At 54.8% G+C, this 26,647-nt stretch overlaps 3 protein-coding genes across 5 annotated transcripts; 1 reads left to right on the forward strand and 2 right to left on the reverse strand.

The window, feature by feature from the left end:
* On the reverse strand, nt 1-4,488 carry EMC6 (ER membrane protein complex subunit 6). Its single transcript, XM_032615564.1, has 2 exons — nt 767-4,488; nt 1-579 (listed from the first exon to the last, which is right to left on the reverse strand). Exon 2 carries the CDS (start codon nt 529-531, stop codon nt 199-201), a length of 333 nt encoding a protein of 110 aa, XP_032471455.1. The 5' UTR covers nt 532-579; nt 767-4,488; the 3' UTR covers nt 1-198.
* On the forward strand, nt 1,049-6,364 carry TAX1BP3 (Tax1 binding protein 3). The gene is made up of 4 exons (XM_032615563.1): nt 1,049-1,183; nt 4,499-4,618; nt 5,011-5,088; nt 5,395-6,364. The coding sequence occupies exons 1-4, from the start codon at nt 1,145-1,147 to the stop codon at nt 5,530-5,532; spliced, it is 375 nt and encodes a 124-aa protein (XP_032471454.1). The 5' UTR covers nt 1,049-1,144; the 3' UTR covers nt 5,533-6,364.
* Nucleotides 6,151-26,326, reverse strand: CTNS (cystinosin, lysosomal cystine transporter). Of its 3 annotated transcripts, none has more exons than XM_032615558.1 (12): nt 26,187-26,326; nt 24,513-24,768; nt 23,362-23,441; nt 19,331-19,409; nt 18,063-18,147; nt 13,608-13,711; nt 13,359-13,490; nt 12,341-12,440; nt 12,131-12,250; nt 10,898-11,068; nt 9,002-9,119; nt 6,151-8,736 (listed from the first exon to the last, which is right to left on the reverse strand). In XM_032615558.1, the coding sequence occupies exons 2-12, from the start codon at nt 24,557-24,559 to the stop codon at nt 8,603-8,605; spliced, it is 1,170 nt and encodes a 389-aa protein (XP_032471449.1). In that variant the 5' UTR covers nt 24,560-24,768; nt 26,187-26,326; the 3' UTR covers nt 6,151-8,602. The 3 variants fall into 3 exon arrangements, with proteins under 3 accessions (XP_032471449.1, XP_032471451.1, XP_032471450.1); XM_032615560.1 differs by having other exon boundaries at nt 7,320-8,736; nt 24,583-24,768; nt 26,187-26,279; XM_032615559.1 differs by lacking the exon at nt 24,513-24,768 and having other exon boundaries at nt 7,320-8,736; nt 26,187-26,293.
* Nucleotides 26,327-26,647: the final 321 nt, after the last annotated feature.

Below are 26,647 nucleotides of genomic sequence, written 5' to 3' on the forward strand. Positions count from 1 at the left end.
AAGGGTCTCACGCTTCATTTAATCTGTAGAACAGTACAGACTCTTCGTCTTAAGATATAAATTACTTATACCGTTACAGGACAAGCGGCGACTCCAACAATTTAAAAACTAGGTAAGTCTACCTGGTGTTAATTTCTGGCAACAGTCCCCCCAATCTGTTTTGTTTTTTTTTTTTTTAAAGTCATCCCTGCCCACGTTTCAGTAGACGTGCACCATGCCGTAGAGGAATGTCCAGAACAGGACGTAAGTGAAGAGGCCTCCAATGAGACCTCCTGTAAAGAGAGGTCTTCGCGACTTAAAGTATTTGTTCCACCTCCTTCCCGCCTTGAGAATTAAGAGCAGGGAGAGCAGGATGGAGGCCAGCAGGTAGAAGATGAAGCCGTAGAGGCCGGTGAGGCCGAGGATGCCGGCCGTGGCCCCTGACAGCGCCGACACTGAGGTCCGGCAGTAATCCAGGACGGCGGCGTTGCCCCGCACAGCGGCCTCGCTGATGAACGGCGGCCCCTCCCGCTTGGCCACCACAGCGGCCATCGCACCCGCCCGGGCTCGGCCTCTGCTTTCTCGTGGAGCAACGCGGGGCTGCGGAGAGAACCAAGTTACAGGTGGCGCCCGGAGCGTGGCGACTTGGGTTCGCGCCGCCCCTCCCCCCGGGGCTGCGGAGACCTCGCACCCCTCAGTCTCGGACCTTCGAAAAACGCTGAAAAGGCTGAGGGCTCGGGGTTGCTGGCGGCACATCTGCATTTCCCACCCAGACTCGCCCAGTTACCTGGAACCCGGCGGCAGACGCAGTAGCTCGGCGCTCCCTCAGACAGCCCGTGGTACTGACTCCCGCGGCGCCATCTTGCACTGGAGGATGCTGGGACGGCCCAGCCTGCGCAGTCGCCAGGAACTCGCACCCGCCCTCTGGCGCATGCGCCGCGGGCGCCCTGAGCACGCTCCACCCCTCTCTCCGCTTTTCTATGCGCGCGCTGGAACTTCCGAAAGCCCGAGAGCGCTCCGGCCGGTGATTGGCTGGAGCGTCGTTAACTATTCATGAGGGGGCGGGCCGGGCTGGTTGGCCTTTGTTAACTAGAGAGGGCGAGGCCTTAGGGATTTTCGCTGCGGGCTTCACTGAGTGGTGTTTGGTAACCTGATTGGGGTCGAGATGTCCTACGTCCCGGGCCAGCCGGTCACCGCCGTGGTGGTGAGTGGTCTCGCGCGGGCTCCTCCTCGTCTTGGCTTGACCCCACTTTGCAGATAGGTAAACTGACACCTCAAACACGTTGACAAAGCGTCGAGCCCGGGTCTCCTAAAAACCCGCAGCTAGAGCTCCGGTTCCCGCTTTGCCGGAGCGGAGCCGCGGTCTTACCCAGCCATGCAGCAGAGATGGCTGGGACCCAAGCGCCTCCTGAGGAGCCGGGATCGAGGCCAGACTCCGCGCACCAACGCCGCCGCGTTGGGCTCCTCTCAGCCGGCCAGGGCAGGGAAGATTGAGGAGAAAGGCCCCTGCTGTGGGAGTCCGGGAAAGCTCCCACTTCCCGGATCTGTGTCCCCAGCCGGGCAGCCGCGGGTGGCGGGCGCCAGCTCCGACGTCCATGAGTCGCAGCCTCTGGAATGAGGAAGTGCTTCCTCCACTCCAGCCGGCGCCGCCGCCCAGAGGGAGACTTGCGGGGTGGAGGTGGTCGGGGCCAACATAGCTGCCCCTCCCCCCTCCCCTGCGGCCTTTCCTTCTGGGACCCATCGCCGCCCGGTCCAGAGTGAAGGCTCATACAACTGGTTCGATCCTGCTCCGAACGTTCCCTGGAACCCCAGCCCTTGGGGCAAAGTCCAGGTCCCCTACCTGGCACTTGGGGCCTGAGGAGACCCTTTGGGGTCAGCTCAGCCCTCTGTTTCCTCCCTTGGCTGGTCTTGGGTGCCAAGTGCTATTAGAATAGGCAAAGTGAGGCTGGGACATTAGACCCAGATACCAATGCCACAGCTGGATGGGGCCTGGAGGCCCACTCTGTGGCTAAGGTGGGGAAATTGAGTCCCAGAGAGAAGTCTGGTCATGCTCAGTCGTGTGAAGAAGCCCTTAGGAAGGAGCCAGGTCTCTGAGAAGAAATGCCTGCTGGGCAGGGCACGGGTCAGGTGGAAGCCCTAGTCCTGGGGCCCTGGGACTGGCTGTAGTATCTCAGATGGGTGTGTTGGGGACTCCTGCAGTCAGGTGGCGTGACCAGGGAGCCACTGATAAAGCTGACACATGAGGGTCAGCTTAGAGCACCAGCTCAGGCCTGGGCTAGGAGGAAACATTGTTGGACCTGCTGACAGCTGTCCTCAGCTTCACCCTGGCTGCCCCAGCCTGCCTTTTCCAGCTCTCTAGCTGCCCCAGAGAGAAGGGGTCATGTTTGCTCCTTAGCTGGAAAAAAGGGGTACAGGTGGGGAACCAGAGAGGGGCAGTAACCTGCCTGACCTCACCCAGCAAGTCAGTGACGGGGCCTTGTCTCCCAGTCCTAAAGCCTGTACTTCTTTCTGATCTTAAGGGTGAGTCAAAGGTGCACAAAGGTGTGTGTCAGAGGAGGCAGAGGCAGGCCTGGAGGAGCGCACACGTTTGCACATGAGGACCTAGATCCAGTGGGCCTCAGGTGTCACGCTTCCCACAACCCCCTTACTGCAGGTCATGACTGGTCCCCGGGCCTTCCTCAAAACTCTAGGACCATGACCTTCCCATTCTTCTCACACTAAGAACATGTCTGAATACGGTGGGTGGGGTCTGGCCTCTCCCTCTTGTGTCTTGGATTGGGGATGGGGGTGGAAGATGCTCCTTCCTACCCTGTGCCCTCTCCCATGTAGTCAACATTTTGAGAATGTTAAAACCATTTTGGCCTCTCCTCTGAACTCTGGCTCCATAGGCCTGTCTACCCTCTGGACACCTGCCTGAATGGCTCCTGGCTCTCTAGCTCAAGATGCTCCTTCTCGTCTCGGGTCCCCATCTGGGAGATGGTTGTGTTCAGCCAGGCCAGGTGGCCAGCCAGGAGCTTGCCTTGGCTCCTTTCGGCCATGAACAGTCTGGAGCCTGTTGATCTCACTTCCTATGTAGCTCGTGTCCCCTGGCCTCCACATCCCACCTCTGTGAAGACATCTTTTCTCTTACCGACTGCCTGAGTGGTCATTCTAGCATCACACCTGATCATGATCTACCATCAGGCCCGACTCCAGCCCTACTCCCCAATTTCTGAGAGCTCCAGTGGGCCTAGAATCAAGGTCAGGTGGCCAAAATCCTGGTCAGCCCAATGCCTTGCCTGGTGCTCCTTTGTGAAGCCCCTCAAGTCCAGATCAAGTCACCTTTTGCTTTGTGTTTTTCTTCTTTCTGTTAAAACTGTCAACTTTGGGGGTGGGGCAGTCAGTCTGGCTCCCAGCATCTGGTGACTGGAGGGTGGCTGCTGAGGGCTTTGAAAGGAGCTTGGGGGCTTCCCTGGTGGCGCACTGGTTGAGAATCCACCTGCCAATGCAGGGGACACGGGTTCGAGCCCTGGTCTGGGAGGATCCCACATGCCGCGGAGCAATTAGGCCCGTGAGCCACAACTACTGAGCCTGTGCATCTGGAGCCTGTGCTCCGCAACAAGAGAGGCCGCGACAGTGAGAGGCCCGCGCACCGCGATGAAGAGTGGCCCCTGCTCGCCGCAACTAGAGAAAACCCTCACACAGAAACGAAGACCCAACACAGCCAAATAAATAAATAAAATAAATTTAAAGAAAAAAAAAAAGAAATAAAGGAGCTTGGCACAGATGGGGACCACAACCTCGGAGTATGGTGGGAGAGCCCTAGGCCCCTCCTCCACCTCCTCCACTGCACAAGAGCAGGGCCTGGGGCTTAGGGAGACACCCCCTCCCTCTGGGCCAGTCTCCTGGGCCTGCACTCCTCAGCCTTCCTGACCTGGGCTCAGCCTCATCTCACCTCCCAGTTCCAGTCCTGCGCTGTACACTCCGGTCTCATGGACATGTATCCATAGCACCTTCAAGCCTCCGCTCCTGTTCCTTTGGCCATGATAGCCTTCCTCCTTTCTGTGCAAGTTTGATCTCTGCTTTTCCCGAGCATCTCCGGGCTTGCCCTTGACAGGGCTGGCTCAGCAATCCGAGCTGCCTCAGCAGTGTGCCTGCATTTTTTTTTCAGGGCCTGACCTCTCCTGCCCTGTGTGGTCCCTCCCCTGGGACATAGGCCCTTCTTCAGAGCAGCCAAAGCACCCTGGCTTTTGGGCCAGGAGGGGCTTAGCATGTGTTGAGAAGGCTGGTGCCTGAGACAGAGGAAGCTGGGAGAGGTTGGGACTGAGGGTTGTGTGGGTGGGTTGATGTGGCTGAGTTATGAGTCTCAACCCCCCAGCCTGCCAGGCTGGTGACCAGCTGGATTCCTGAAGGAGGCCCTGGGCCCCACCCCCGTGGCATGGCTCAGCCTACCCAGCCGCCTGAGGCTGCTGCAGGGGACACAGACCACATTTGCTCTCCATACCCACTCATCCCCAACTCATTTTTTTATCTTTGCCAGCAAAGAGTTGAAATTCACAAGTTGCGTCAAGGTGAGAACTTAATCCTGGGCTTCAGCATTGGAGGTGGAATTGACCAGGATCCCTCCCAGAATCCTTTCTCAGAAGACAAGACGGACAAGGTGAGGAGGACTAGGGTCTGGGGACCTCTCGGTGGGGCACAGAGGCCTGAGATGGTAGGTCTCTGCTTCCTGGGCTTTTGTGGAAGGAGCAGACCTCATCTCTCTCAAACGGTCCTCTCTAAGAAGGTCCAAGAAATGATCTGGTGGGAATAAGTAGGGGTGGGCCTCCCAGCACTAGGAAGCCCTGCTCAGACAGAGCCCAGGAGGCTAGCAGCAGGGGCTGTAGCATCCATGGGGCTATTCTACTTCCCCCTTGGCTGTTCGACACAGCTTGTGCTGGGGGATACTGGGTGCGGGACAGACGGCTAGGAGTATGCCATGCTGGGCTTCGCTCTGTGGATAAGAGGCCGGTGCAGTGACCCCAGTGCTTGACTTGGGCTGTCTCTTCCCAGGGCATTTACGTCACACGGGTATCTGAAGGAGGCCCTGCGGAAATTGCTGGGCTGCAGATTGGGGACAAGATCATGCAGGTAACAGATGTCCCAAAGGAGGAAAACAAGGTTTGGGCCAGAGGGTCTAAAGCACTTGGGGGTGGCGGGGCTGCCCCTGCCTGCCTGGGCACCTGGGAGAATCACCGAAGTCGTTTTGGAGCCCATACTGGCGTCGCCCCCAGAGGAAGCTGGCTCTCCGCTGTGTGTGCGTGTGAGGGGTGCTTGGCATCCCCCAGCCCAGGCACGTCAGTCAGCTTGGGAGACCCAGGCCTCCCAAAGCCTGTCCTACTTTCAAATCCCAGAAGGTGGCAAGCTGAGGTGGGCTGTGTTCTCTCCCTGGGCCAGGTGAACGGCTGGGACATGACCATGGTCACACACGACCAGGCCCGGAAGCGGCTCACCAAGCGCTCGGAGGAGGTGGTGCGTCTGTTGGTGACGCGGCAGTCGCTGCAGAAGGCCGTGCAGCAGTCCATGCTGTCCTAGCAGCCGCCAGGGCCCCTGACGCATGCCTGCCCGCCCTTTGTACAGCGACACCACTTCCATGCTCTGTCTGCCCCTCGTCCTGGCTTCTGCTCGTTGCTGGGCCCCCGCCTAGAAGGGCAAGAGCTGGTCCCAGAGGCCTGACCTGCCTTCCCCTCTCCCACCATGGGCCCGAAGCTCTGGGACCAGCTCTCTCCCTTGGACACTGAGGATTAGAAACAAGGGCCTGGAGCCGAGTTGGAGTCAGTCTCCAATCTGTGACCAAGGCTTGGCCCCCAGACCCTGCTGCCGGGCCACAGCAGGCGAGCAGGGGGCCCCCCTTCCTGAGAACACCATGTAGCTGGGAAACACAGGGCTGGGCACTGCCCCCCGTGTCTTGGCTCTGCAGTGCCTGTGCCCCATCCTTTTCCCTGTGTTTCCCAGCGGGGATTCGACTCACTACCAGAGACGCTATAAAGGTTTGTCCGGATGGAAGCCAGGCAGGCTCGCAGCTCACCCCGTTGCACTCCCGCCCCCCAAGGGGTGGGGGCCTCCCCAGGGTTCACCTACTTACAGGATTCAGCTGAGGTTTGAGGCTGACATTTCAGGGCAGTTCTCAGGATTGCCATTTTCCTCTATGCCTTTGGGTTTAACGTTTGTATTTTTTTAATCACAACTTTGATACAAAGTGGTTTTATCGTACTCTTTGAAGATGCCAGTTCAACTTTCGAATTCGGCTAATTCACATCTGGGAATTACTCTCAGCAAGGGAACCAGCCTTGCTTTGGTTACTGTGGAAATGGGGCAGTAGGAAGCCACCCCACGTCTTGTGCCCAATAAACAGTGCTGGAATTCATTCATCAGAGGTCTTTGCTGAGACATGAGGTAGGGATATTTGGGGGTGAATTGTGAGAGAGCTTTGGTTGTGAGGCTGGCTGACTTGGCCCCTGCTGCTCTGGACGAAGCCCAACTATCCCCAAGGCCGCTGACGCTGTGCTTGCCCAGGGCCGCCCGCGTGGGAACGTCTGGGAGTACCTTCACTGGAACTGGGCCAGGAACCCCCAACTTCCCTCGCATAACCTAGCCTCAGCTCCTATTGGGGAGGGACCTCATGGACACCAAGGGAGAACATCCACCCCCTAAGACTCTTAAGAGCATTCAGTTTAGCACAGCCAGAGATGCAGCCCCAAATGTTTCCAGGGGCTGTGACCTGAGGAGATGGGGGGGGGAAGCTGGGGAGCACTGAGGCCTTTGCTTGGCCAGCACTGGCTGCATTACCAGCTCTGGGAATTGTTGCCACTCATGGACCCACCTAGCACTGCCAAGTCAGATTTTTGCAATCTCCCACCTTTAAAGTGTGGTACCCAATCACAGACTGGGTGGCCCAAATAAAACAGGCGTGTGGGCCTGGTCAAGCTGCAATTTCTGCTTTAGGGAAACAAGATCCTAAGTTCTTTGATACTTATACCTGGCTAGACGATCTGGAAGACTTCCTCCCCCACCCTTCTCCCACGTGCCCTTAAAGACCTCATCCAACCCGTGCTCACAACCACAGCCTGAGTGCCATGCCCTTGGTAATGCAGACAGGGTCCCTGCGGGACCTACCTGGCCCTGAGCAGGTAGGCATCTTGTGCCACCCAACAGAGATCCCCTGATGAAATGCTGGGCCGGCACGCAGCCATCTTGGAATCAGCGAACTTCAAAATCCCACACATTTCCTTACACGAGTGACTGAGGCTGTCTCCCTAAGCCCCAAGGACTTGGTTCTGAAGCCAACACCCCTGCCTCCTGCATCTGGCAAATGCTCAGTGTGCAGAGGAAATGAATCAGGTTTAATTAAGGACAGAAGCCCCTCATGTTGATCTCGTGGTTAACTACGAGAGTGGATTGACAAGCTCATGGCATGTACAAGGCACGTCCTGGGACCCTCCCCTCCTCCAAAGGAAGGACAACTGCTTGGAGTGGGAAAGGAGGGGCTTTGGGATCAGGTTGGGCCCATAAGGATTGTGTAAGTTGGTCTTCAGTCCTTATCTGAGGCTCCTGAATAGCCACAAATTGGTGAGTCTCAGGTAGGGGTCTGGGGAGGGAAGGGGGCCTGCCCTCCCCATCAGGGGAGCTGTTTTCACCACCTGGCAAGTCTAACAGGCGTCTAAGGCACAGACTGGTGTGTGTGTGTGTGTGTCCAGACTCAGGGTAAGGAGCAGTTGGAGGGGCTTGGGGCCTGACTATGGGTAAGTGGAGATAGGCAGCAGCAGAAGAAAGTAAGCCACTCACTTCCAAAACATCCCTCTGAAAAATCCAAAAGGGTCGTTAGTGTGATAAGGATCCAGAGAGTATTGGATGTGAGCCCAGTTCTGAACCAATCTGTTGGGTACCTCAAGGCTCAGAAATACTGTTTCTTTACCAGAGCCTGGCCTGGGCCACCTGTGATTGCAGTCGTGAAAGTGGGTTTACGTAGAATTGAGTGTCAGGACAGTGAGCGCTCAGAGAATGCAGCCTTCAGAGGAGGTACCCAAGGCCTAACCCCAAAGTCCTACCCCCCTGCCACCAGCTCCAGCACCTCGGGTCTATTGGCCACGGCACCTGGCTGCTTGGTCTCTGAACACAGCAGTGGCAGCAAAGCACCCTTGGCTCTTCCAGCTGCAAGGTCAGTCCTTCAAGCTGCTTCTAGAAACACTCGTTGCTTGGGGCCAGGCCTTTGGCTCCAAGCTCAGTGCTCAATCCTGCCTGGGACGGCTGCCTGAAGCCTTGAAGAAAATAGAGATACAGCATCAAGATGCAGGAGGGCCAGATGCCTGGCCAGCAAGGCCTGGGAGGGGCTGAGACCTCTGGGGAGTCTGGGAGGGGCCGCCAGTGGTCTGGCCATTAATCTCGGCACACAGTCAGGTGCCTATCCCAGAGGCAGGTTCCTCCCTGGCCTGGAAGAGTCCTGGACGAAAGCAGGCTGGTTCAGGTTCAAGGAGTTTGGCCCTGAGGAAGAGTGCTTCTCCGCATGGAGCCAGCCCGGCACTCCAGACGGCTTTTTCAGCCTTCCTGGTGGAAACTTGCCCACCAGGGCCCAGGGCCTGGGCTGTTTCCGCTGGGTCCCTGGGAGCTAGTTCAGCTGGTCATACCCTGGTTTCTTTCTGTACAAGCAGAAATGCTGGATGAAGAAGACAACATCGAAGAAGATGGAGAAGATGCCGAGGCCAAACTTGGTCGGGTCTCCAAAGATCAGCGTCCACTGGTCTGTTAGCAGCCAGAAGGGATGGGGTTGGTTTTGGTTTTAGGTTGGCAGCCCCTGAAGCAGCTGGAGCACGTGGGGCTGTGGGGGTGGGGGGGGGGCGGGGGTGCTCATCTGCCCAGGAAACCACAAATCCTCTAGCTGCCAAAGCCCCGAGGTGAGCCTCACCTTGGGGGCTGGGACTGGCTAGGATTCCCCGCGTGGGGGAGGGGTGGTTTCCAGGAAGCCTGGCCCCGCCCTGTGCCTCTAGCTGCCTGCCGGCTGACTCACCGTTGTTGTAGGATTGGAGGGACATCTGCAGGAGGCTGAAGCTGCCCCCAGTGAAGTCCAGAAGCACGTTGCCAATGCTCCAGCCCTCGGTGCTTTTGTAGTAAAAGTTCAAGTAGGCCTGGGCCAGACAGACAGATGGAGGGCGGTGAGGGGGCTGAGTGGCGGCCTCCTGCACCTCGTGACCGCGCTCCAAACAAGAGCGGCTCTCATTCCTCCCACTCATGCGCTTGGACCTCAGCTCCAAAAACACAGTGACCTTTGGGCTCCGACAAGCCTCGACTGAGGGCACAGTTTGGGCGGGTCCTGGGGTCTCCTCTGCGTGCTCAGCAAACAGCCCTCCTCCTCCTTCCCTTGCACCTCCCAAACTCCGGCAGAGGGATGGGGAGCTGCTGCCTCTCCATCTTCTTCAGCCCTCCTTATCCTGGCTTTCCAGCAACTCTGATTTTTCTACTCACCTTCAAATGGAGAATCTCCCCAAACTCAGCCTGGACTGAATTCATGTTGTGCTTATGAACATGGCCTGGGAGTCTGATGGCCTGGTTTGGAATCCCAGCTCCACCATCGGAGGAGCTATGTTACCGTGGGAGAGTGACTTGAGTTCTCCCAGCCTTAGTCTCCCCATCTGCAGAGTGGACTTAACTCCCTCCTCAGCCCTGGTTGGGCTCTAGGGCCTCCACCTCGGGCTTCCCAGGTCCAGCCCACTTGCACATCGCCCCTCTTCCTGCTGCCAGTGCCCTCTGGGCTTCTCTGACCGTTGACCTCCCTCCCCACCACCCGGGGGGACGGCTTGGCCTCTGTAGTGGTCTTCTCCCGGTTAGCCACCTGTCAGTTCCCCTTCTTTGCCCTCTCCCACCCTCTTCTGTATTTGCTGCCACCTCTCCAGTCCTGGACGGTTCCAAACATCTCTAACTGGGGCTCCTGCCTCCCAGGTTTCCCAGGCCCAAGCCTCCCCACGCTCAGGGACTGAGGCCCCACTTCCCCCAGAGCCATGCCCAGACTCTGAAGCCACCTTCCCAAGCGCCCTGGGACCTGGTCCCGCCTTCCTAGCTTCACAGTGCTCCACCCGCAAGGTCTTCTGTGCCTGTGCCTTTGTGCAGGCTACCCCGGCCTGGAGCGCCCCTTCTCTCTTGTCCACAGAACTGAGTCCTGCTCATCCTTAAGCGGATGGCTCTGTTTCCATGCCCTCCAGGGTACTGGCCCTGACCCTCGCCAAAATGCTCTCCTTCCTGGGCCCATGGAACACAAGGTTCCCTGTGCTGGGAAGGCGAGTTAAAGGCAAGGGCCTAGATTCAGCCTGCAGTTAGCAGTTCTTCTACACCTGACCCTCTCCCGGGCCATTCCGCCTGTGGGGCAAGCTGTGTTTGACTCTTAGGCTGTGTCTGACCCAGCTCTGAATAGGACTGTTTGAGTACTCGAGGGAGGATGCTAAGGGCTCACAACGAGGACCCTGAATGGTGGTGGGTTCCCCCCTCCCACCTCATCTTCTTGGTACCCTGCTGTGGCTCATCAGGGTCATCAGTTGGTGGTAATGGGTGGTGGTGGTAGGGTGGGGGGGCAAAGCTGAAGTCATTAGAAAGGTGGGGCTGGAGAGAGATGGGAGTGACTTGTACAACCCTTGACTCTCAGAGCTGAGCGTGAGTCAGAGAAGCGGCCACTGACTTCCCCGTGGGATTCCCGGCCCCTGGGAAGAGCAGGTACTGGTCACAGCCGGTTTTCTGTGAGGCCCCACTCCTGCTGGGCTTGCCGGCCTCCTCCCTGTAGCTTTCCATCCACATCTCACCCCGGCCAGAAGCTGCCCCAAGGGAGCCGGGTCCAGGGTCTGTGTCTCATCCCTCTCACGCTAACGGCCAGACCCTGGAGGTACCTGTGGAAAAGGCGGGCAGACCCTGGAGGTACCTGTGGAAAATACTTGACCAGCGTCACTGCCAGCTTGATGTAGGAGAAGCAGAAGAGAAACTGCAGCCACGTGGTGGCCCTGACTGCGGCCATGATCAGGGTGATGAGTGTGAAGAGCCAGGAGAGCACGAGGAAGCCGATGGCCAGCCAGGACACCCGCTGGTTGCCTCGCTGAGGATGAGACAGGGCAGGGGAAGGGATGGGTGGGGTGCAGAGAGCCCAGCACCAACTGCACCTTGTCACTATCAGGGTCTCTGGTTCCATCCTCTTGGACCTGAAGAGCCCGTTTGCTTCCTGTTCCCATGTTGCAGAGCGGGGTCCCTCTCAGAGCCCACCAGGAGTGAAGGGTGCTGGGGACATGGCCCCCATCATGCTGGAGGCCTGGCACCTCATCTCGGCCCAGGCTCCTTCCACGACCCCAGGGACCCTGACTGGCTCTGGAATCTCTTTCCCAAAAGCAGGCCTCCCTCATCTAACCTTCTCAGCAAATGGTAAGAAAACCTAGAAGATTCGTGAAGGTGGGGGCCAAACAGCTCTGGCCGGCCTTGTGTGTGGGAAGAGAACTCCCCAAGGGAAGTGGTGCACCCACAGGGAAGTGAAAGGAAACAGTAGCATCAGCGATGCCCTGAAATACGCACTAACTCACGACGTCCTTCCCTGCTGAGACAGCAGACAGCCCTCCAGCAGCACAGCTGTGCCCGGGCTCCTCAGCCCGGCCCCCAGAGCCCCCCAGGGCCTCTCCTGCTCCCTCCACCGCCACCCTTGCCACCCCATCTGCTCACAGTCCCTCTCGCTGCTCCCTGGCCTTCACAGTTCTGTCCGCCAGCTGGGGTGCCCCACCCTGGCCCTCTTCCGCATCGCCATGGGAACTTCACTCATCCCTCGGACCACAGCTCAGTGCCCTCTTTCCCCCTCCTGCCTGGCTGAGTCGCGGGGCCCACGAGCTACCTGTGCTCTCCCTGCCCGCTCAGCTCTCAGCCTGCTGGGTCATCACTGCCTCCGTCTGTGTCCCTCACCCCAGACCTGGGGCGGCCTGAGGACTTGGGCTTACGGGGTGTTCCCTGTGCCCAGCAACGGGGTCTGGATAATAGGCCAGCAGATGTGAGTGAGTGGACACATTTCCCTTCTGGGGGTTTCCATGTCTCCTGTAAAACGGCAGGTATGGGCTGCAGGTGCTGCCGGGTGTTGGCCTGGGCAGCGCGGGCTGCGGCGGGTGCCAGGGTCACTGCTCACCTCGTACAGGAAGCACTGCACGACGATAACCAGGGTGAGGGCAACCGCGTGCAGGCTGAAGAAGACGTCATTACTGTCCACGGGGTTCACGCCATTGGGGTATTTGAGGAGAAACTGCTCCTGTTTGGGAGTGGGGAGAAGCTGGGGGGTGAGGGGTGGCCAGACCACCGGACAGCTTGGACTGGGCTGCAGGGGTGAGCAGGGCGGTACCTGGATGGAGGGCACCCAGAGGAGGCCAATGTTGAACACGCTGTAGGCCACGAAGCCCATCAGGTTCAGGGCCACGAAGTCAAAGCTCAGACCCACGACACTGAGGAGGGGGGGCGGGGGGATGGGGAGACAAAGCAGAGCAGGGGGTGAGACTAGGGGCCGCCGGGGGCTGGAGGGGACAGAGCTCCCAGCACACAGGAAGGAGGGCCTGGCTCCCTCAAGGAGAGCACAGTCCTCAGGTCCCTTTCCATGCCACCCCCAATGCCACCGAACCCCACCCTCCTGGGATTGTCTGGAGGCTTCCTGCAGAGAGGAGGCGCCTCCCTCCCTGGTTCCCAGCTCAGCAGCCCCTCAGAGGCCCACGTTCCTTGGTGGTCTAGGTGTCCTTGGTGCATGATGCCTGGGCCCTTGCCTTTTTTTGCGGTACGCAGGCCTCTCACTGTTGTGGCCTCTCCCATTGCAGAGCACAGGCTCTGGACGCGCAGGCCCAGCGGCCATGGCTTACGGGCCCAGCCGCTCCACGGCATGTGGGATCTTCCCGGACCGGGGCACGAACCCGCGTCCCCTGCATCGGCAGGCGGACTCTCAACCACTGCGCCACCAGGGAAGCCCTGGGCCCTTGTCTTTAAAATCAAGGTGGGCCGGTTTTCGTCTCTGAGGCCGAAGGATCCAACTCCTGCACTGGGGCACAACTTGACACTAATTCCTCCAGGGCTCCGTGGACCAGGAGCCCAGCAGATTCAGGTGGGCTCCTCCCACCCAGCCCCTTCTCCACTTCCACTGAGAAGCCCCATTGTGTTGCTTTTGCAGGGAGGGGCTGAACTGCACAAGAGACCAAATGCCCAGCACTGCAAGTCCTACACAGGCGCTTAGAACTTTCACATCAGACCACTTTTAAGAAAGGACAGGAAGAAAGAAGAGCAGAGGGGTAAGTCAGAACCCAGGCTGCCCACAGCCTCGTGGGAATGCCTATCCTACCGGCCCCAGGTGAAGCTGCACGAGAAGCTCCGTGGGTTACCTTTTCCGCCTCCAGTTGGCGATCCCCTGCGGGTAGAAGGAGACGGACCAGGCCACAAAGTAGATCCAGCCGATCACTTGGTTTATGATGCTGACGACATTGCTGTGGATCACGGAGAAGAGTATCCTTGGGCTGGAGAGAAGGTGGGGACCGGGATGAGCTGGGGCTGGACTTCTGGAGGAAACCCCACGTGCCAGCACCATCCCCCTTCTCATCATTTAGGGCCCATACGGGCAGAGGCCAGCCTACCTGGTCTGGTTGGAGTGATTTCCATGCAGATAAGTGGTAACTTGTCCAACATTTTGAGACGTCACTTGAAAAGAGGAATCTGTCACGCCGGGAGGGACCACAACCTGTTAGGAAAACTGAATCAGGTCCAGCGCCCCGGAGTTATTGGGACCCCAGCTCCAGGCCATGCACTAGGGAATGGAGGGACAGGTCACACACAGCCCCTGCCTTCTAGGAGCTTCCTAACAGGAGGGAGAAATGCTGGACTCATCAGCCAGCTGGAACCCCCACACATCAGTGTCAGACTCCCCTGGCTTATCTCTGAGGGATGGTGGGAGGGCCCTCTTCATCTCACTAGCCATTCGATCTCGGGCAACTTATTTGAGCTCTGATCTCGGTTTGCTTATCTGTAAAAGGGGATAACACAAGTGTCTACCTTACAGGGCTGCTCTGAACGATATAATGTCCATAAAGCTTACAGCACCGAGCCTGACACGCAGCAAGCTGTGAAGTGGTTACCGTCACTACTACCCTACGATGACTGCTATTACCTCTACTTCCGTTACTACGGACGGCTCTTCCAGATCCACAGAGGAATGTCTGCCCCACGCCCAGCCTGGCTGCCAAGCGACAAACAGAAGAGGTGCACACACCAGACGCCCGGCAGGGAGAACATCCTTACCCTCATTTCTGCCCAATATTCATAGAAAGCTCTGCTCCAAGAAACAGTACTTGGAGGCCTACCTGCAACTTCTGACCTCCCAATCATGCTTCCTGATGCTCTCAAATCCCGAGTGTGGCAGGGAGTGGGATGATACCTTTACTGAACCACACTGTCCCCCATCTCTCTGTTCCCTGGATGATGCTTCAGGCCCCGCCTTCCACCCATGTTGTGGGCACCGTGAGGATGCGGCTCACTGGATGGCAGTGGCTTCTTCAGGGACCCTTGAACACTGTCTTTCTGCTCTCATCCCCAGAAATCGGGGGCTTTGGCAGGACAATTGAAATGGCGTAAGTGGCTGCTGCAAAGCCTGGGATCCAGTTCGTGGCCGATGTCTCGTGAGCTACGTCTTCATGACACGTACTACTCTTGGCTCTTTTACTTTCCCATCCTCATTTGTTCTTATTTTTAGCAGATTTTCCTGGCAACTGTTGTTTGCATATTTCTAAGTGGCCACCAGGTCCCTTGTAGAACTAGGTAAGAGGAAAATCTTCCAATTGGAAATTAACTGATACAAGGCAGAATGAAATCATAACAATTGCTTTTAATTTTTTTATTAATTTTTATTTTTGGCTGCGTTGGGTCTTCATTGCTGGATGTGGGCTTTCTCTAGTTGTGTCGACGGCCTTCTCACTGTGGTGGCTTCTCTTGTTGCAGAACACGGGTTCTAGGCGTGCAGGCTTCAGTAGCTGTGGCACGTGGGCTTAGTTGCTCCGTGGCATGTGGGATCTTCCCGGACCAGGGCTCGAACCTGTGTCCCCTGCATTGGCAGGTGGATTCCTAACCACTGCGCCACCAGGGAAGTCCTGCTTTTAATTTTTTTAATCAATAAACTTTATCTTTTAGAGCAGTTTTAGGTCCACAGCAAAATTTATTGCTATCTTTTTTCTGAGTGCTTTCTTTCTATGTGCCAGCTGCAATCCTAGACATTTCATACTTGCTACTGCTTTTAATCCTCACAGCCCTGTCAAGGAGACATTATTAACCTTCTGTCCACAGATGAGGAAACTGAGATGTGTCGGGGTGATGTACCTCACCTGTGGTTCACAGCGCAGGCTCCTAGACCGCCTGCCTGACCCCCAAGTTCTACCCAGTGGTTTCCAAAGGCACAGGGAGTAGACAGGAGTAGTTAGAGAAAGGGATGGGTCAAGGAGGCATAAGCCTGGAAGAGTGGGTTGGTGCCCAGATAGGTCATTCTACAAATGGATCTGCCACCATTACGCTAAAAAAAATTTAAAAAAAAAAATTGAACTAGGGACTTACCTAGTGGCGCAGTGGTTAAGAACCTGCTAACGTGGGGGACAAGCGTTCAAACCTTGGTCCGGGAAGTTCCACATGCCATGGAGCAACTAAGCCCGTTCACCACAAGTACTGAGCCTGCGCTCTAGAGCCCGTGCGCCGCAACTACTGAAGCCCGCGTGCCTAGAACCCGTGCTCCACAACAAGAGAAGCCACTGCAATAAGAAGCCCGCACACCACAACGAAGAGTAGCCTCCGCTCGCCACAACTAGGGAAAGCCTGTGCACAGCAACGAAGACCCAACTCAGCCAAAAATAAATAAATAAATAAAATTCTTAAAAAAAAAAAAAGAACTATAACATAGGTGCAGAAAAGTGCACCTAGCACCCAGATCAAGAATTGGAACATTTCCAGACCCCAGAAGCCGTGTTCTGTTCCCTTTTGGTCACCGCTGATCCCAAAAGGAAACTAGTATTTTTTTTTTTTTTTTTACTATAGGAGTATTTTATTTATTTATTTGTACAGCAGGTTCTTATTAGTTATCTATTTTATACATATTAGTGTGTACATGTCAATCCCAATTCATTCCCCCACCCCTGCCCCCGCTTTCCCCCCTTGGTGTCCATATGTTTGTTCTCTACATGTGTGTCTCTATTTCTCCTTTGCAAACTGGTTGGGAAACCACTCTTCTAACACCATAGATTTGCTTTGTCTGTGTTTGCACTTTAATCATACAGTCCAGGCTTTTTTTTTTTTTTTTGGCTTAATGTTATGCTTGACTTTCACTTATTTTATTTATTTACTTAAATTTTTTATTTTATTATTATTTTTTTTTGCGGTACGCAGGCCTCTCACTGTTGTGGCCTCTCCCGTTGCGGAGCACAGGCTCTAGACGCACAGGCTCAGCAGCCATGGCTCACGGGCCCAGCTGCTCTGCGGCGTGTGGGATCTTCCCAGACCGGGGCACGAACCCGTGTCCCCTGCATCGGCAGGCAGATTCTCAACCACTGCGCCACCAGGGAAGCCCTCACTTATTTTTAAAAGATTAATCTTTCCCTTAGATGTTTGGCCCTTTAAGTAATCAGCGTCCTTTCCTCAGAGTCTAAATTTGATCTGTGGATCAAGCCAGACCTCTGAGGGCTAAATACCACAACCTGTTCTTAGAGCCAACGGCTTTTCTTACCCTGCAGCAGGCCTCATATCCCGGGGCAGGAGGGGGAGGCTGTGGGAAATGGCCCTATGAGATGAGACTCCCCTCTCACTCAGGTCCTTTAGGTAGAAGCTCTTTATCTGATCATGAGTCAATACTGTTTGCTTGCTAGGGGGCTCAGAGCTGATTTGCAGCTCATTTCTACAACCACACAGGGCCTCATGCTGAGCCTCATGGCTATCAATTTCATCCCTGTGTTCATCTTGTCTGGTTTCTTTTCCCCCCTACTGATTTGTTTTAAAATCAGGTTGATTGGTAATTGGCTCAAAACCTTGGTAAGGTGGAAGCAGGGTATGTATTAACAGATAAATATATAAAGACTATAAATAGTCATCACTATTATATCAGACAGCCTCTGGGCCTCTGGCACTGGTTTTTGGAAATAACACTCATCCAATGGGATCTCAGAACAGTGCTTTGCAAACTTTAATGTGGACCCAAATCATCTGGGGAATCTTGCTTATATGCAGATTTTTAATCAGTAGGTCTGGGATAGGGCATTTCTAAAAAGTTTTAGCGGGGAGGGATAAATTAGGAGTTTGGGATTAACATATACACACTATTATATATAAAATAGATAACCAACAAGGACCTACTGTGTAACACAGGGAATTACATTCAATATTTTGTAATAACCTATAAGGGAAAAGAATCTGAAAAAGAATATATACATAAAAAAATATATATACATATGTGTATGTATAACCGAATCACTTTGCTGTACACCTGAAACTAACATAACATTGTAAATCAGCTATACTTCAATTAAAAAGAAAATAGGGGCTTCCCTGGTGGCGCAGTGGTTAAGAGTCCGCCTGCTGATGCAGGGGACGCGGGTTCGTGCCCCGGTCTGGGAGGATCCCACATGCCGCGGAGCCATGGCCACTGAGCCTGCGCGTCCGGAGCCTGTGCTCTGCAACGTGAGAGGCCACAACAGCGAGAGGCCCGTGTACAGCAAAAAAAAAAAAAAGAAAAAGAAAAGATTTTAAAGCAGAGACAATTCTCCTAGTCCGTGGTTGCTCTTTGAGCAGCAATGTCTTAAAAAACCATCTTAAGAATTTCTTCTACATTCTCAGAACCATTTCTGCCTCAGATTTCTTACCATCACCTTCCTAATTCCATCTACATAGCATAAAAAGTCCATCCTCAAAGAGACTAACAAAGCCCAAATCTGAGATTTCTAGAATAATAGGACAGGGGCAGCCCACGGTATAAAACCAAGGTGGCCTATTTACACAAGCACTGAGTTAAAACATGTTTTGTTATCCATTAGTTTTCTGCCCATCAGTTATGATTCATTACTTACTTCATCAGGGAGCTGAAGGATAGTAATGTTTTTTGAACGAAATGTGATTTCAAAAGTGATCACCAAGGTTGCATTTAAAGGACGCCTGTGGAGGACAAGAGTCTGGTTACTGCTGAGAAGCTGTACTCTTTGAGATCTCAACCAGCCCTCTGGATTTCACAGCAGGCCTGTCATTTCTCAAGCAATTAGGGTGAGGCACTGCTATGTGCTTGGCCCTGGGGGGTTGAGAGGTGGGGTCCCTGTGGCCAGTGAGAACACGAGAAGGTGAGAAACTGGCTGTGAATGCCACATGAGGTGTCCAGAGGCCGACAGGACCATGGCATCTGCTCTGGTGGGAAAGGCTTCTGAGAAGGGTCAGGTGGCAGGGAGCAGCATCCCCGGAAAGCAGTGAGATATGTCTGAGCGGGAGCAGCCCATAGGGACCTCAAGTCTGGGCTTAGGGGCCTGGAGTTAATTTGGAAGGCGGTGGAAAGCCGCTTAAGGATTCTGCAGAGGGGAGAGTTGTGCTGAGAGGGTGATGTGTCAGATTCACAAGGTGTCGATGTGCAGAAATGGCAGGATCTGGGGATGGAATGCGGGTCTGTTAGGGAGCCTTGGTCCCAAAGCTTTGGTTTGAGATCAGACGTCCCGGGAGAGGTGAGGGAAAGGGAGAAGGGTAAAGAGAAAAAAATAACAGCGTTCCAGATCTTCATCTTGGGGAATCCTCATGGCTGGGAGGCAAGAGTTGGACAAAGCAGGGAAGGATACAGAGGAGGTAGGCTCTCTGGCACGGTCTGGACTAGGTCGGCACCCTTGTGTGGGAACCAGCAGAGGGCAGCTAGAGAGACTCTCAGACAAGCCTCAGCAGGAGCGCTGCACAGTGGGATCCACCCAATGCAGTTGGATGTGATCTCAGAAGCACTGCCAAGCGACTTAGCTCCTTGCCCCCAACCTCCAGGGCTCTCTTCAAATATTTCGAACCTTGGAAAGGACCACTTGGAAGTCTGGCATCAATTGCTGGTCACTCAAGGACTCTTCTCAGCTGGGGAAAAGGCTCACGTGTCATCCTCCTCCCGCTGGAACCAAGGATTCAGCGGTTGGGGAGAGAGAGACTTTGGGACCTCGGTCTGCAGCCTAGGGCCGCTGCCTTTCTTTGCTTGGCTCGTCTTAAAGTGAAGAGGCAAGGGCATCACACTTAAAATATGAACAGACTGAGCCAGGGGTCAGCCCTGACCCAGCTGTGGGGCGAACGAGCTGGGCTGAGGACAAAGCTGGGCCTGGGAACTTACGGGAGGGAGATGCTGACGTTGGTGGAGCTTCCATTTTCCAGCTTCACGGTGGGAGGAACAGAGAAGTTGACTGTGGACTCTGGAACGACCCAAATCAGTGGCATGAGTCATGAGGTCAGAGAACTCAGGCCCACTGAGATGCTGGGAGGAGGGCCCCTGACACTTGAACTTGAGAAGTCTGATTTATAACCACCTCTATCCCCTAGGCAAAGACTCTGAGATTCTGAGGGGTTAAGTAAGTGATGGGACTGGAAATGTCCTTGTTATGCTCTCTCCGCTCCTGCTGCCAGAAACAGAGGGAGACACAGGCCTGAGGAGGAGATGCTGTAACCTCCTCCTCTCCCACCGATGAGCTCCGAGGGTCTGTAGGAGTCACCCAGAAATAGAAACCATGGAGCCCCAAAACTGGTCCCAGTTTTTGGCCCAACTGGCCCAAAGAAAATCAAGCCACAATCTGGGACTGGAACACGTGGGCTTAAACCACCTCTTCAGATGGAAAGCACAATGGCTTCCTCTATTCATGGAGCTAAACTGGCCCTGCAAAACCGGTCCTGTCCCTTCCTGTAGTCTCAGAGAGACACCTGGGGCCCAGCTAACCTGTTTCTAAAGAACCGCCTTTGGGCTCCTGTACAAACCCAGCTCACCCCATTCATTGATCCCCTTCCGGAGGCTGACTCTGCTGGGGATGCGGGAGACTGGTGAACAGTACACAGTTGCACTATGGGAGATTTCTTCTTGGCATTAAGATGCTAACTCAGGAGGTAGACAGATAGGCCTCGGGGGTGAGGGAGGAAGCAGGCTTGGGAAACCAAACACTCCAGGACAACTTGGCCACAGACCAGGAGTGAGTTAGCTTCTCTCTGACCTCTTCCTGTGTTCTCTGGGCAGTCCCGGTGCCCCAGGTGTTCTCAATGCCCCAGGAACGTGTCTACTTCACCTCCCTCACCTGAGGGCCTTCGCAGCCTAAGGTGTGATCATGAACATAGACTGGGCTGGGAAGTGGGGGTGTCCACAGGGGAAAGCAGGTGCTCAGTTTGATGAAGATGGTCCTTGTGTGGGTAGTGGCTACAGGTGGGGCCTAGGTCTCCCTCTTCCTCCAGGTCTCCCCAGACCCCTCAAAGGCAGAGACGAAGAACTGAAATTTTAGATGCTCAGGTTGGAAGGAAACTTAAAAGTTCCCTAATTCAACCTCCACTGTCTGAGCCCCTTCTCAGTCCTCCTCCCTAGTAGTTTCTCTTCCTCTGTCCAGACACCTCGGGGGGGGGGGGGAGTGCGGAGAGTAACCTCATCTCCTCCAAGGGAACCTGCCAGCCTGAAACTTGCACTCCGGGGCCTGGCTCTGTGACCCGGGACCTCTCAGACCCCACCTGAGCCGCCTTGTCCAGGCTGGCCTGCAGGTGGATGCAGATGCAGGCTCTGGCCCATGCCTGCAAGTCTCCAAGCAGATTCCCACAGTCGGTTGCAGTCCCCACCCTGGCCCTTGGGAGGCCAAGCTGCTCAGAGCAGAGGAGGATGGTCCCCACCCACCACCCCCTCCTTAGGTATATCTTTGGGGCCTGGAGGCAGCTCTGCCCCTCCTTGTTCACACTCACCTCTCTCATACCAGCCCGAGGCTCTGTTCTGGGCTGCACAGCTGAGGTAGGAGGACTTAAAGGTCCCTGCTGTTACTTTCTACCTAGAGCCTGAGGACCACATCAGATAAGCAAGACCCTGCCCAGGACAGGGATACTGAAAGTGATGCCAGGTAGCCACCCACATTCTGGGTCCCTTGGGGCTCTGCTGGGACTGTGGTCAGGGTGAGTGGGAGATCCGCACGGCCTTAACTCTTCCAGACTTTGCACTCTAAAAAAGGAGGTTGTGAGCTCTCAGAGAACCAGGTCAGAGTTCAACCACTTCCCCTCACTTAGCCCCAAGGAAGATGGCAGCGCTCAGCAGCTGAGAGACTGGGCTCTGGGTCACACAGTTCCCTCCTGGCTCTGTCACTTCCTAGCTGTGTGACCGAGAGTAAGGTATTTAACCTCCCTGAGCCTCCATTTCCTCACCTGTGAAATGGAGAGCACAGCACTACCTCCCTCCCAGGGGCACTGTGAAGATAAAGCGTGGTGACGTCTGTGATGCAATTTCCACACAGCCTGAGTGTGAAATAATTGCTGGTGACTATTCTTATCATCATGTAAACCCTGCAGGACATTTTTTAGCCCAAGATGGGAGGCAGTTAGCAAGCTGGCATCATATCATATCCTGGGAAAGCATGTTTTAAAGTTTGCCCCAGGGCAGGAGTCTCTGGACACCACATCCGAATAACCAAATGAGTCTTGGTGAGACTACCTGAAGGTTCCCCCAAGGAGAGTCTTTGCATTTTAAAAACCAATCCTTATTGGCACATCTCCCACTATGCCTCCCACCCCACGCCAGCCACTCTGCTGTACTGTGAACTCCCATTCTGAAATTACTATAACAGTGAGAGACGGGCAACGTGATCCCTATTTCGGATAGAAGAAAGTGGAGAAACCCATGAGGGCAAGTGTCCTGCTCACACAGCTCAGAAACGGTAGAGGCAAGATTTAAACCTAGGCCAGCCTGGTCCAGAGCGCAGGTCCTTGCCACTAGGTGGCAGCACCTCAAGATTCCACCCAAAGAAGTCAGGGGCAAAAAAGATCTCATCATTGGTCCTCTATTACCACTCCCGAAAGCAGAAACAAGTTTGGGAGAGACTTCTACCCTCCTTGGGCCTAAGTCAGCCCTCTGTATAATCGAGTGGTGGCAGTTGGATTTGTTCTTCTTTCCTAGGGCAGTGCATTAGCATGACTAATGGAGCTTTATTTAAAGCAGGCCAAGGCTCATGTACACACTTTGGGGCCTTAGTCCCAGACAATATGATCTGGCAGGTCTGGAGTGGGGCTCTGGCATTCGTATGGAAGAACACCGGACTCCATGGTGTTCTTTCTTTCTTGGAAGAAACCTCTTCTTTCTCGGAACTTGCTTACCCGCAAGGTGTGACTACAAAGGTGACATGACTGATTGTTTAACAAACCTGGAAGAGCTGATCAGATGACCTGTGTTTTCTCAGAGGCTCAAGAGGCCAAATAATTGGAGCAGTGCACCCACTGCGCGTGGCTCTTGGGAAGCTTTGGCAAGGGTTTGCACAGTTCGTGTAAGGTTAATTTGGAAACTTTAGCTGGGGGTTTTAAGATGTATTTGATTTGTTTTTGGCTGCGCTGCAAGGCTTGTGGGATCTTAGTTCCCTGACCAGGGATTGAACCCGGGCCCTTGGCAGTGAAAGCACCAAGTCCTAACCACTGGACTGCCAGGGAATTCCCAAGATGTATTTGATTTTTGACAACAGCCAGATGATCAAAATAATGGGCCTGGTGTCCATGGAGGCTCTACGCAGCTTTTTGTGGAAGGAATTTCAGCAATGTTTGGGCAGTGGAGAATCGATGGAATGATACAGGCCTCTAAGGGCCCTGCTCTGAAGGTCAAGCCTCACAAGGATGCACAAACCCTGACGTGTTTTTCGACAACCAGCCTGAATTCTGTGAGGCCCCTAGCCCTGCTTCATTCTGGTTCCTCGGTCCCTGTCTAAGGGAAGAGCTTTCTTATCATACCGGGCGATGCCGGGCAGGCTCCTCAGGTGTCTACCGCTTGGCAGAACCAGGTGCAACAAGGTGGCCACCTCACCTGCTTCTGCAACATCTCCCAGGACCCATAACTCCCCTCTCTGAGGTCTACAGGGTGGGAACACAAGCTCTTCTCTACACATATTATCCCAGATTTTCAGAGGTCCACAGTTTGATGTTGGTGATACAGAAAAGGGAATAGGGACCCCGGGGCAGAAGGCTAATTATCTGTGGAACTATCTGGCTCCCTGTAAAACTCCTGGACTCCAGACCTCGGTCTGCTCCACTCGCTGGGTGCCCACCTGGCCAAGGGGCAGGCAGACACATGCAAGCTGGATGGTCCTGAACTTTTGGCGGCAAACAAGTCAGGCTACTTACTCCATTTCCCTCTTTATCCACTTCTAAACTTACCACATTTCTCTATTAGCTTCAGGGGAAAAAGGCTAAAAATAACCAGCCACCTCCTTATCATGTTCCTCGATTTCAATGAACTAGGAAGAAAAACAAACAGCAAGAGAAGTTCAGGTTAAAGTTGGATCAGCTCAGCAACAAGTGGACAATAAGCCACCTGGAACCACGGCACGGACAGTTCCTAAAGGACTTCCACTTCAATGGGCTTTGTATCACCAGCTTGGAGAAGGGGACCCCAGGGAGGACTTATCTTTCTTTGACATGTGGGGAAATGGGCTCAGAGAGGCTAAGTGGGTTGTGTAAGGTCCCACCCTGAGGAAGTGGACAAATGCTGAATTTTTCCCTCTTCAACTGCTTTGTGCAACCTAGTAAACAGAAAGAAAGAATGCAGCCTTATTGGCTGGGGGTTCTTTTTTCCAGAAGATATTAAAACTGTGGTCAGATATTTGACTTTGTGAACCTACAAACCTTAAGGAAATTAACTTCATTTCCTGTCCTGGGATAAGCGTCTATGGGTTAATGCCACCAACTGACCCTTGAGTAGGACATTTTCGTTTAACAAGTGTCACTTCTCTGGGACCGGCGGGGATCATTCACAAAGGGGACCCAGTGTGGGACAAGCCCCAGATCAGCCCCGTGGCAGCTCATTGGTTAAGTGAAGGAGATGGGTTGCTGCGTACCCATAACCCCCACGCACAACAGGTGAACCAAGGGTCAAGATGGGGCAGGTGAGCTTAAGTATCTGTAACTTGGCTTCCACATGCTGCTTCAGTGTACAGTGCTCTGCCCCGCCACCTGTGACAGCCTCTGGGGATTTCTGCAGACTGTTGGAGAGCCACGAGAGGTCTGTGTGGAAATATCCCTGCCCCCCGCTCTGGTTTCAGTTTCCCCAAAAGGCCTCAAGAACCCTCCTGATACTCCCCTTCCTCGAAAAAGTCTCCCTGACTGCTTCAGCCTGCCTGACCTCCACTGCCCCTCCGTCTCCTCCAGGGGCCTCTCTGCCTGCTGCAGCTCCCCCGATCATTGGGTCTTATCTCAGGAGCTTTCCCACCTGCCGGCACCCATCTCCCCACTCTCTGGCCTCCTCTGGGGGCCTTGCCCTTGGCGCTGTATCCCCGTGCTCTCTGCCCCTCTGCTTTCTGTACCCTGACCTGCGGGAAATTGCTCTCCTGTGTATGTGGAATGACCCCCCTCTCATTCTTGCCACTCTCTGCTCTTCACATTTGCTGACGTCCTCAAGCTCAGGATTCAGTTTGTTCCCCAGGGCAGAGTCTGGGTTTTCCTTGAGAACTCAGGCGCAGAATCAGGCCTAACCGGCTCCTCTCTCATTCCACAGGATTGGAATGTAGACTGAGGAACTCAAACTCTTGGACAGCAGAAGTTCCCTGGTCCTAGACGCTGACACACCTTGGAAGAAAGACATTAGGACAAATATAAGACGAACTTGAAAGATATGTGGTCGATGACAATGTTTGAAAAAGATCAGGTTAAAATTATACCCAGGGACTTCCCTAGTGGTCCAGTGGGTAAGACTGCGCACTCCCAAACAGGGGGCCCGGGTTTGACCCCTGGCAGGGGAACCAGATTCCGCATGCATGCCGCAACTAAGAGTCCGCATGCCGCAACTAAAGATCCTGCGTGCCGCAACTAAGACCTGGCACAGCATGCATGCGTGCATAAATAAATAAAATATTAAAAATTATAATTATACACAAAAACTAGTGTTTTGTGAATGCTACGAGGTAGAAATGGAGAATTTCACCACAATGGGCTCTGTCTGACATGCTGCTCTTCCTGTGTAAGTTCTATTGATATATTCTAGGCCTCGCTCAGATGCCACCTGCTTCAAGAAGCCTCCCACTCCCAATCCCCTCCCAGGGGAAACCTGGGGTCAGGGGTTTCCTGTGGTAGCTCCACTTGGTCAGGTATCTGGTTAATCCTGTCACCTTTTGTACAACCTGGAACTCCCTGGATCTTCTTCTCTTGGAGAAGTAAAACAGATAGTGGCGAGGAATGTGTGCCCTGGAGAGTGACTGCACAGGTTTGAACCTGAGCTCCCCATTTATTAGCTGTGTGACTCTGGGGTGCTGCTTAACCTCCTCAAGCTCCAATTTCCTAAAGTGAAAACAGGGACAGTGGGAACTAAATCATAGGACTTAAATGAAATGACATGTTAAGCACCATTCTGGTCCTTTTATCAGCAGTATTAAAATTTCAAGGGGAAGGGGTTGGTAAGAAAAAAAGGATGAGAAACAATGATGTAAAGTAAATACAGCTGTTGCCTAGGGCACTTAGCAGGCTCTCACAAAGCCTAGGTTGTAATTTTCCTCAACATTGTTGAAAAAGTCAGGGCCCAGTAGTCCTCCCTTCCTCCAGCTTGAAAGGCCCGGAGGGCGGGGCCGGGTCTCGTCCTGCCCACTCCCCCGTAGCCCAGCCCGGCGCTCAGCACCCCAAAAGGAGTTCCTGACGTGGTCCTCTCAGTGTCTCCCCTCTGCCAAGCAATCTGCAAACTCTGCGACCCAGATTCAGGCAGCAACTAAGCAGAAAGCGGGGAAAGGACGCTAACCTGCACTGGAACAGAGCCTCCCACACCACCTCGCCAGCCCGGTGTCCCCTGCCTCCACTACCACCCGAGCCCTTCAACCCGGGTGCTGTCCGGTGCCTCGAGGCCGGGGCTAGTGGCCGGGGAAGGAACCCTGGCGCGGCTGAGGGAGGCTGGACGCGCGGCAGGCTGCCCAACTGACTTGCTGTGCCAGTCTCTAGGCCTCAGGGGGCCCGCCTGGGAAACGAGGCGGGGAGGCTGTCGGGGCCGCGTCGGCTCTCACCTGAGGTCCTCTAGGCTCAGGGGACCGACCAGACGGGACGCAGGAGCCGCTTCGGACCGTACCAGCTTCCTCCGGCCGGCTTGACTTAGTGTGGGGCGGACCAGAAGTCACCTGACTCGAGCCACCTGATCCGCGGAGTACAGGTCTCGGCGCGGTGCACCCTGGGAGCTGTAGTTTTCCCGCGTCTCAGCGAGACAGTTTGGGGCTGGGGAGGAGCGGAGGGGCTCAGGCAACTTGGCAGGCTCGGATATGTGGGAGGGTTAAGTCACTATTAGGGTCACAGAAGCTCTCGCATCCCCCAGCGAGACTCGGGGTACTGGTACTTTGGTGAGCAAGGCCGAAGCCTCGGGCCACATCGCAAACCCTGCCCTGCGGGGCGGGGCCTGTAGGTTCCGCCTTCCACCGCGGCTCCGCCTATAACCGGGGACCGTCGTGCGCGGTGCGCGGGACTCGGCCTTCCT

Source organism: Phocoena sinus, chromosome 20 (assembly GCF_008692025.1).
Source record: "Phocoena sinus isolate mPhoSin1 chromosome 20, mPhoSin1.pri, whole genome shotgun sequence".
In the NCBI taxonomy this organism is placed as follows: Eukaryota; Metazoa; Chordata; class Mammalia; order Artiodactyla; family Phocoenidae; genus Phocoena; species Phocoena sinus.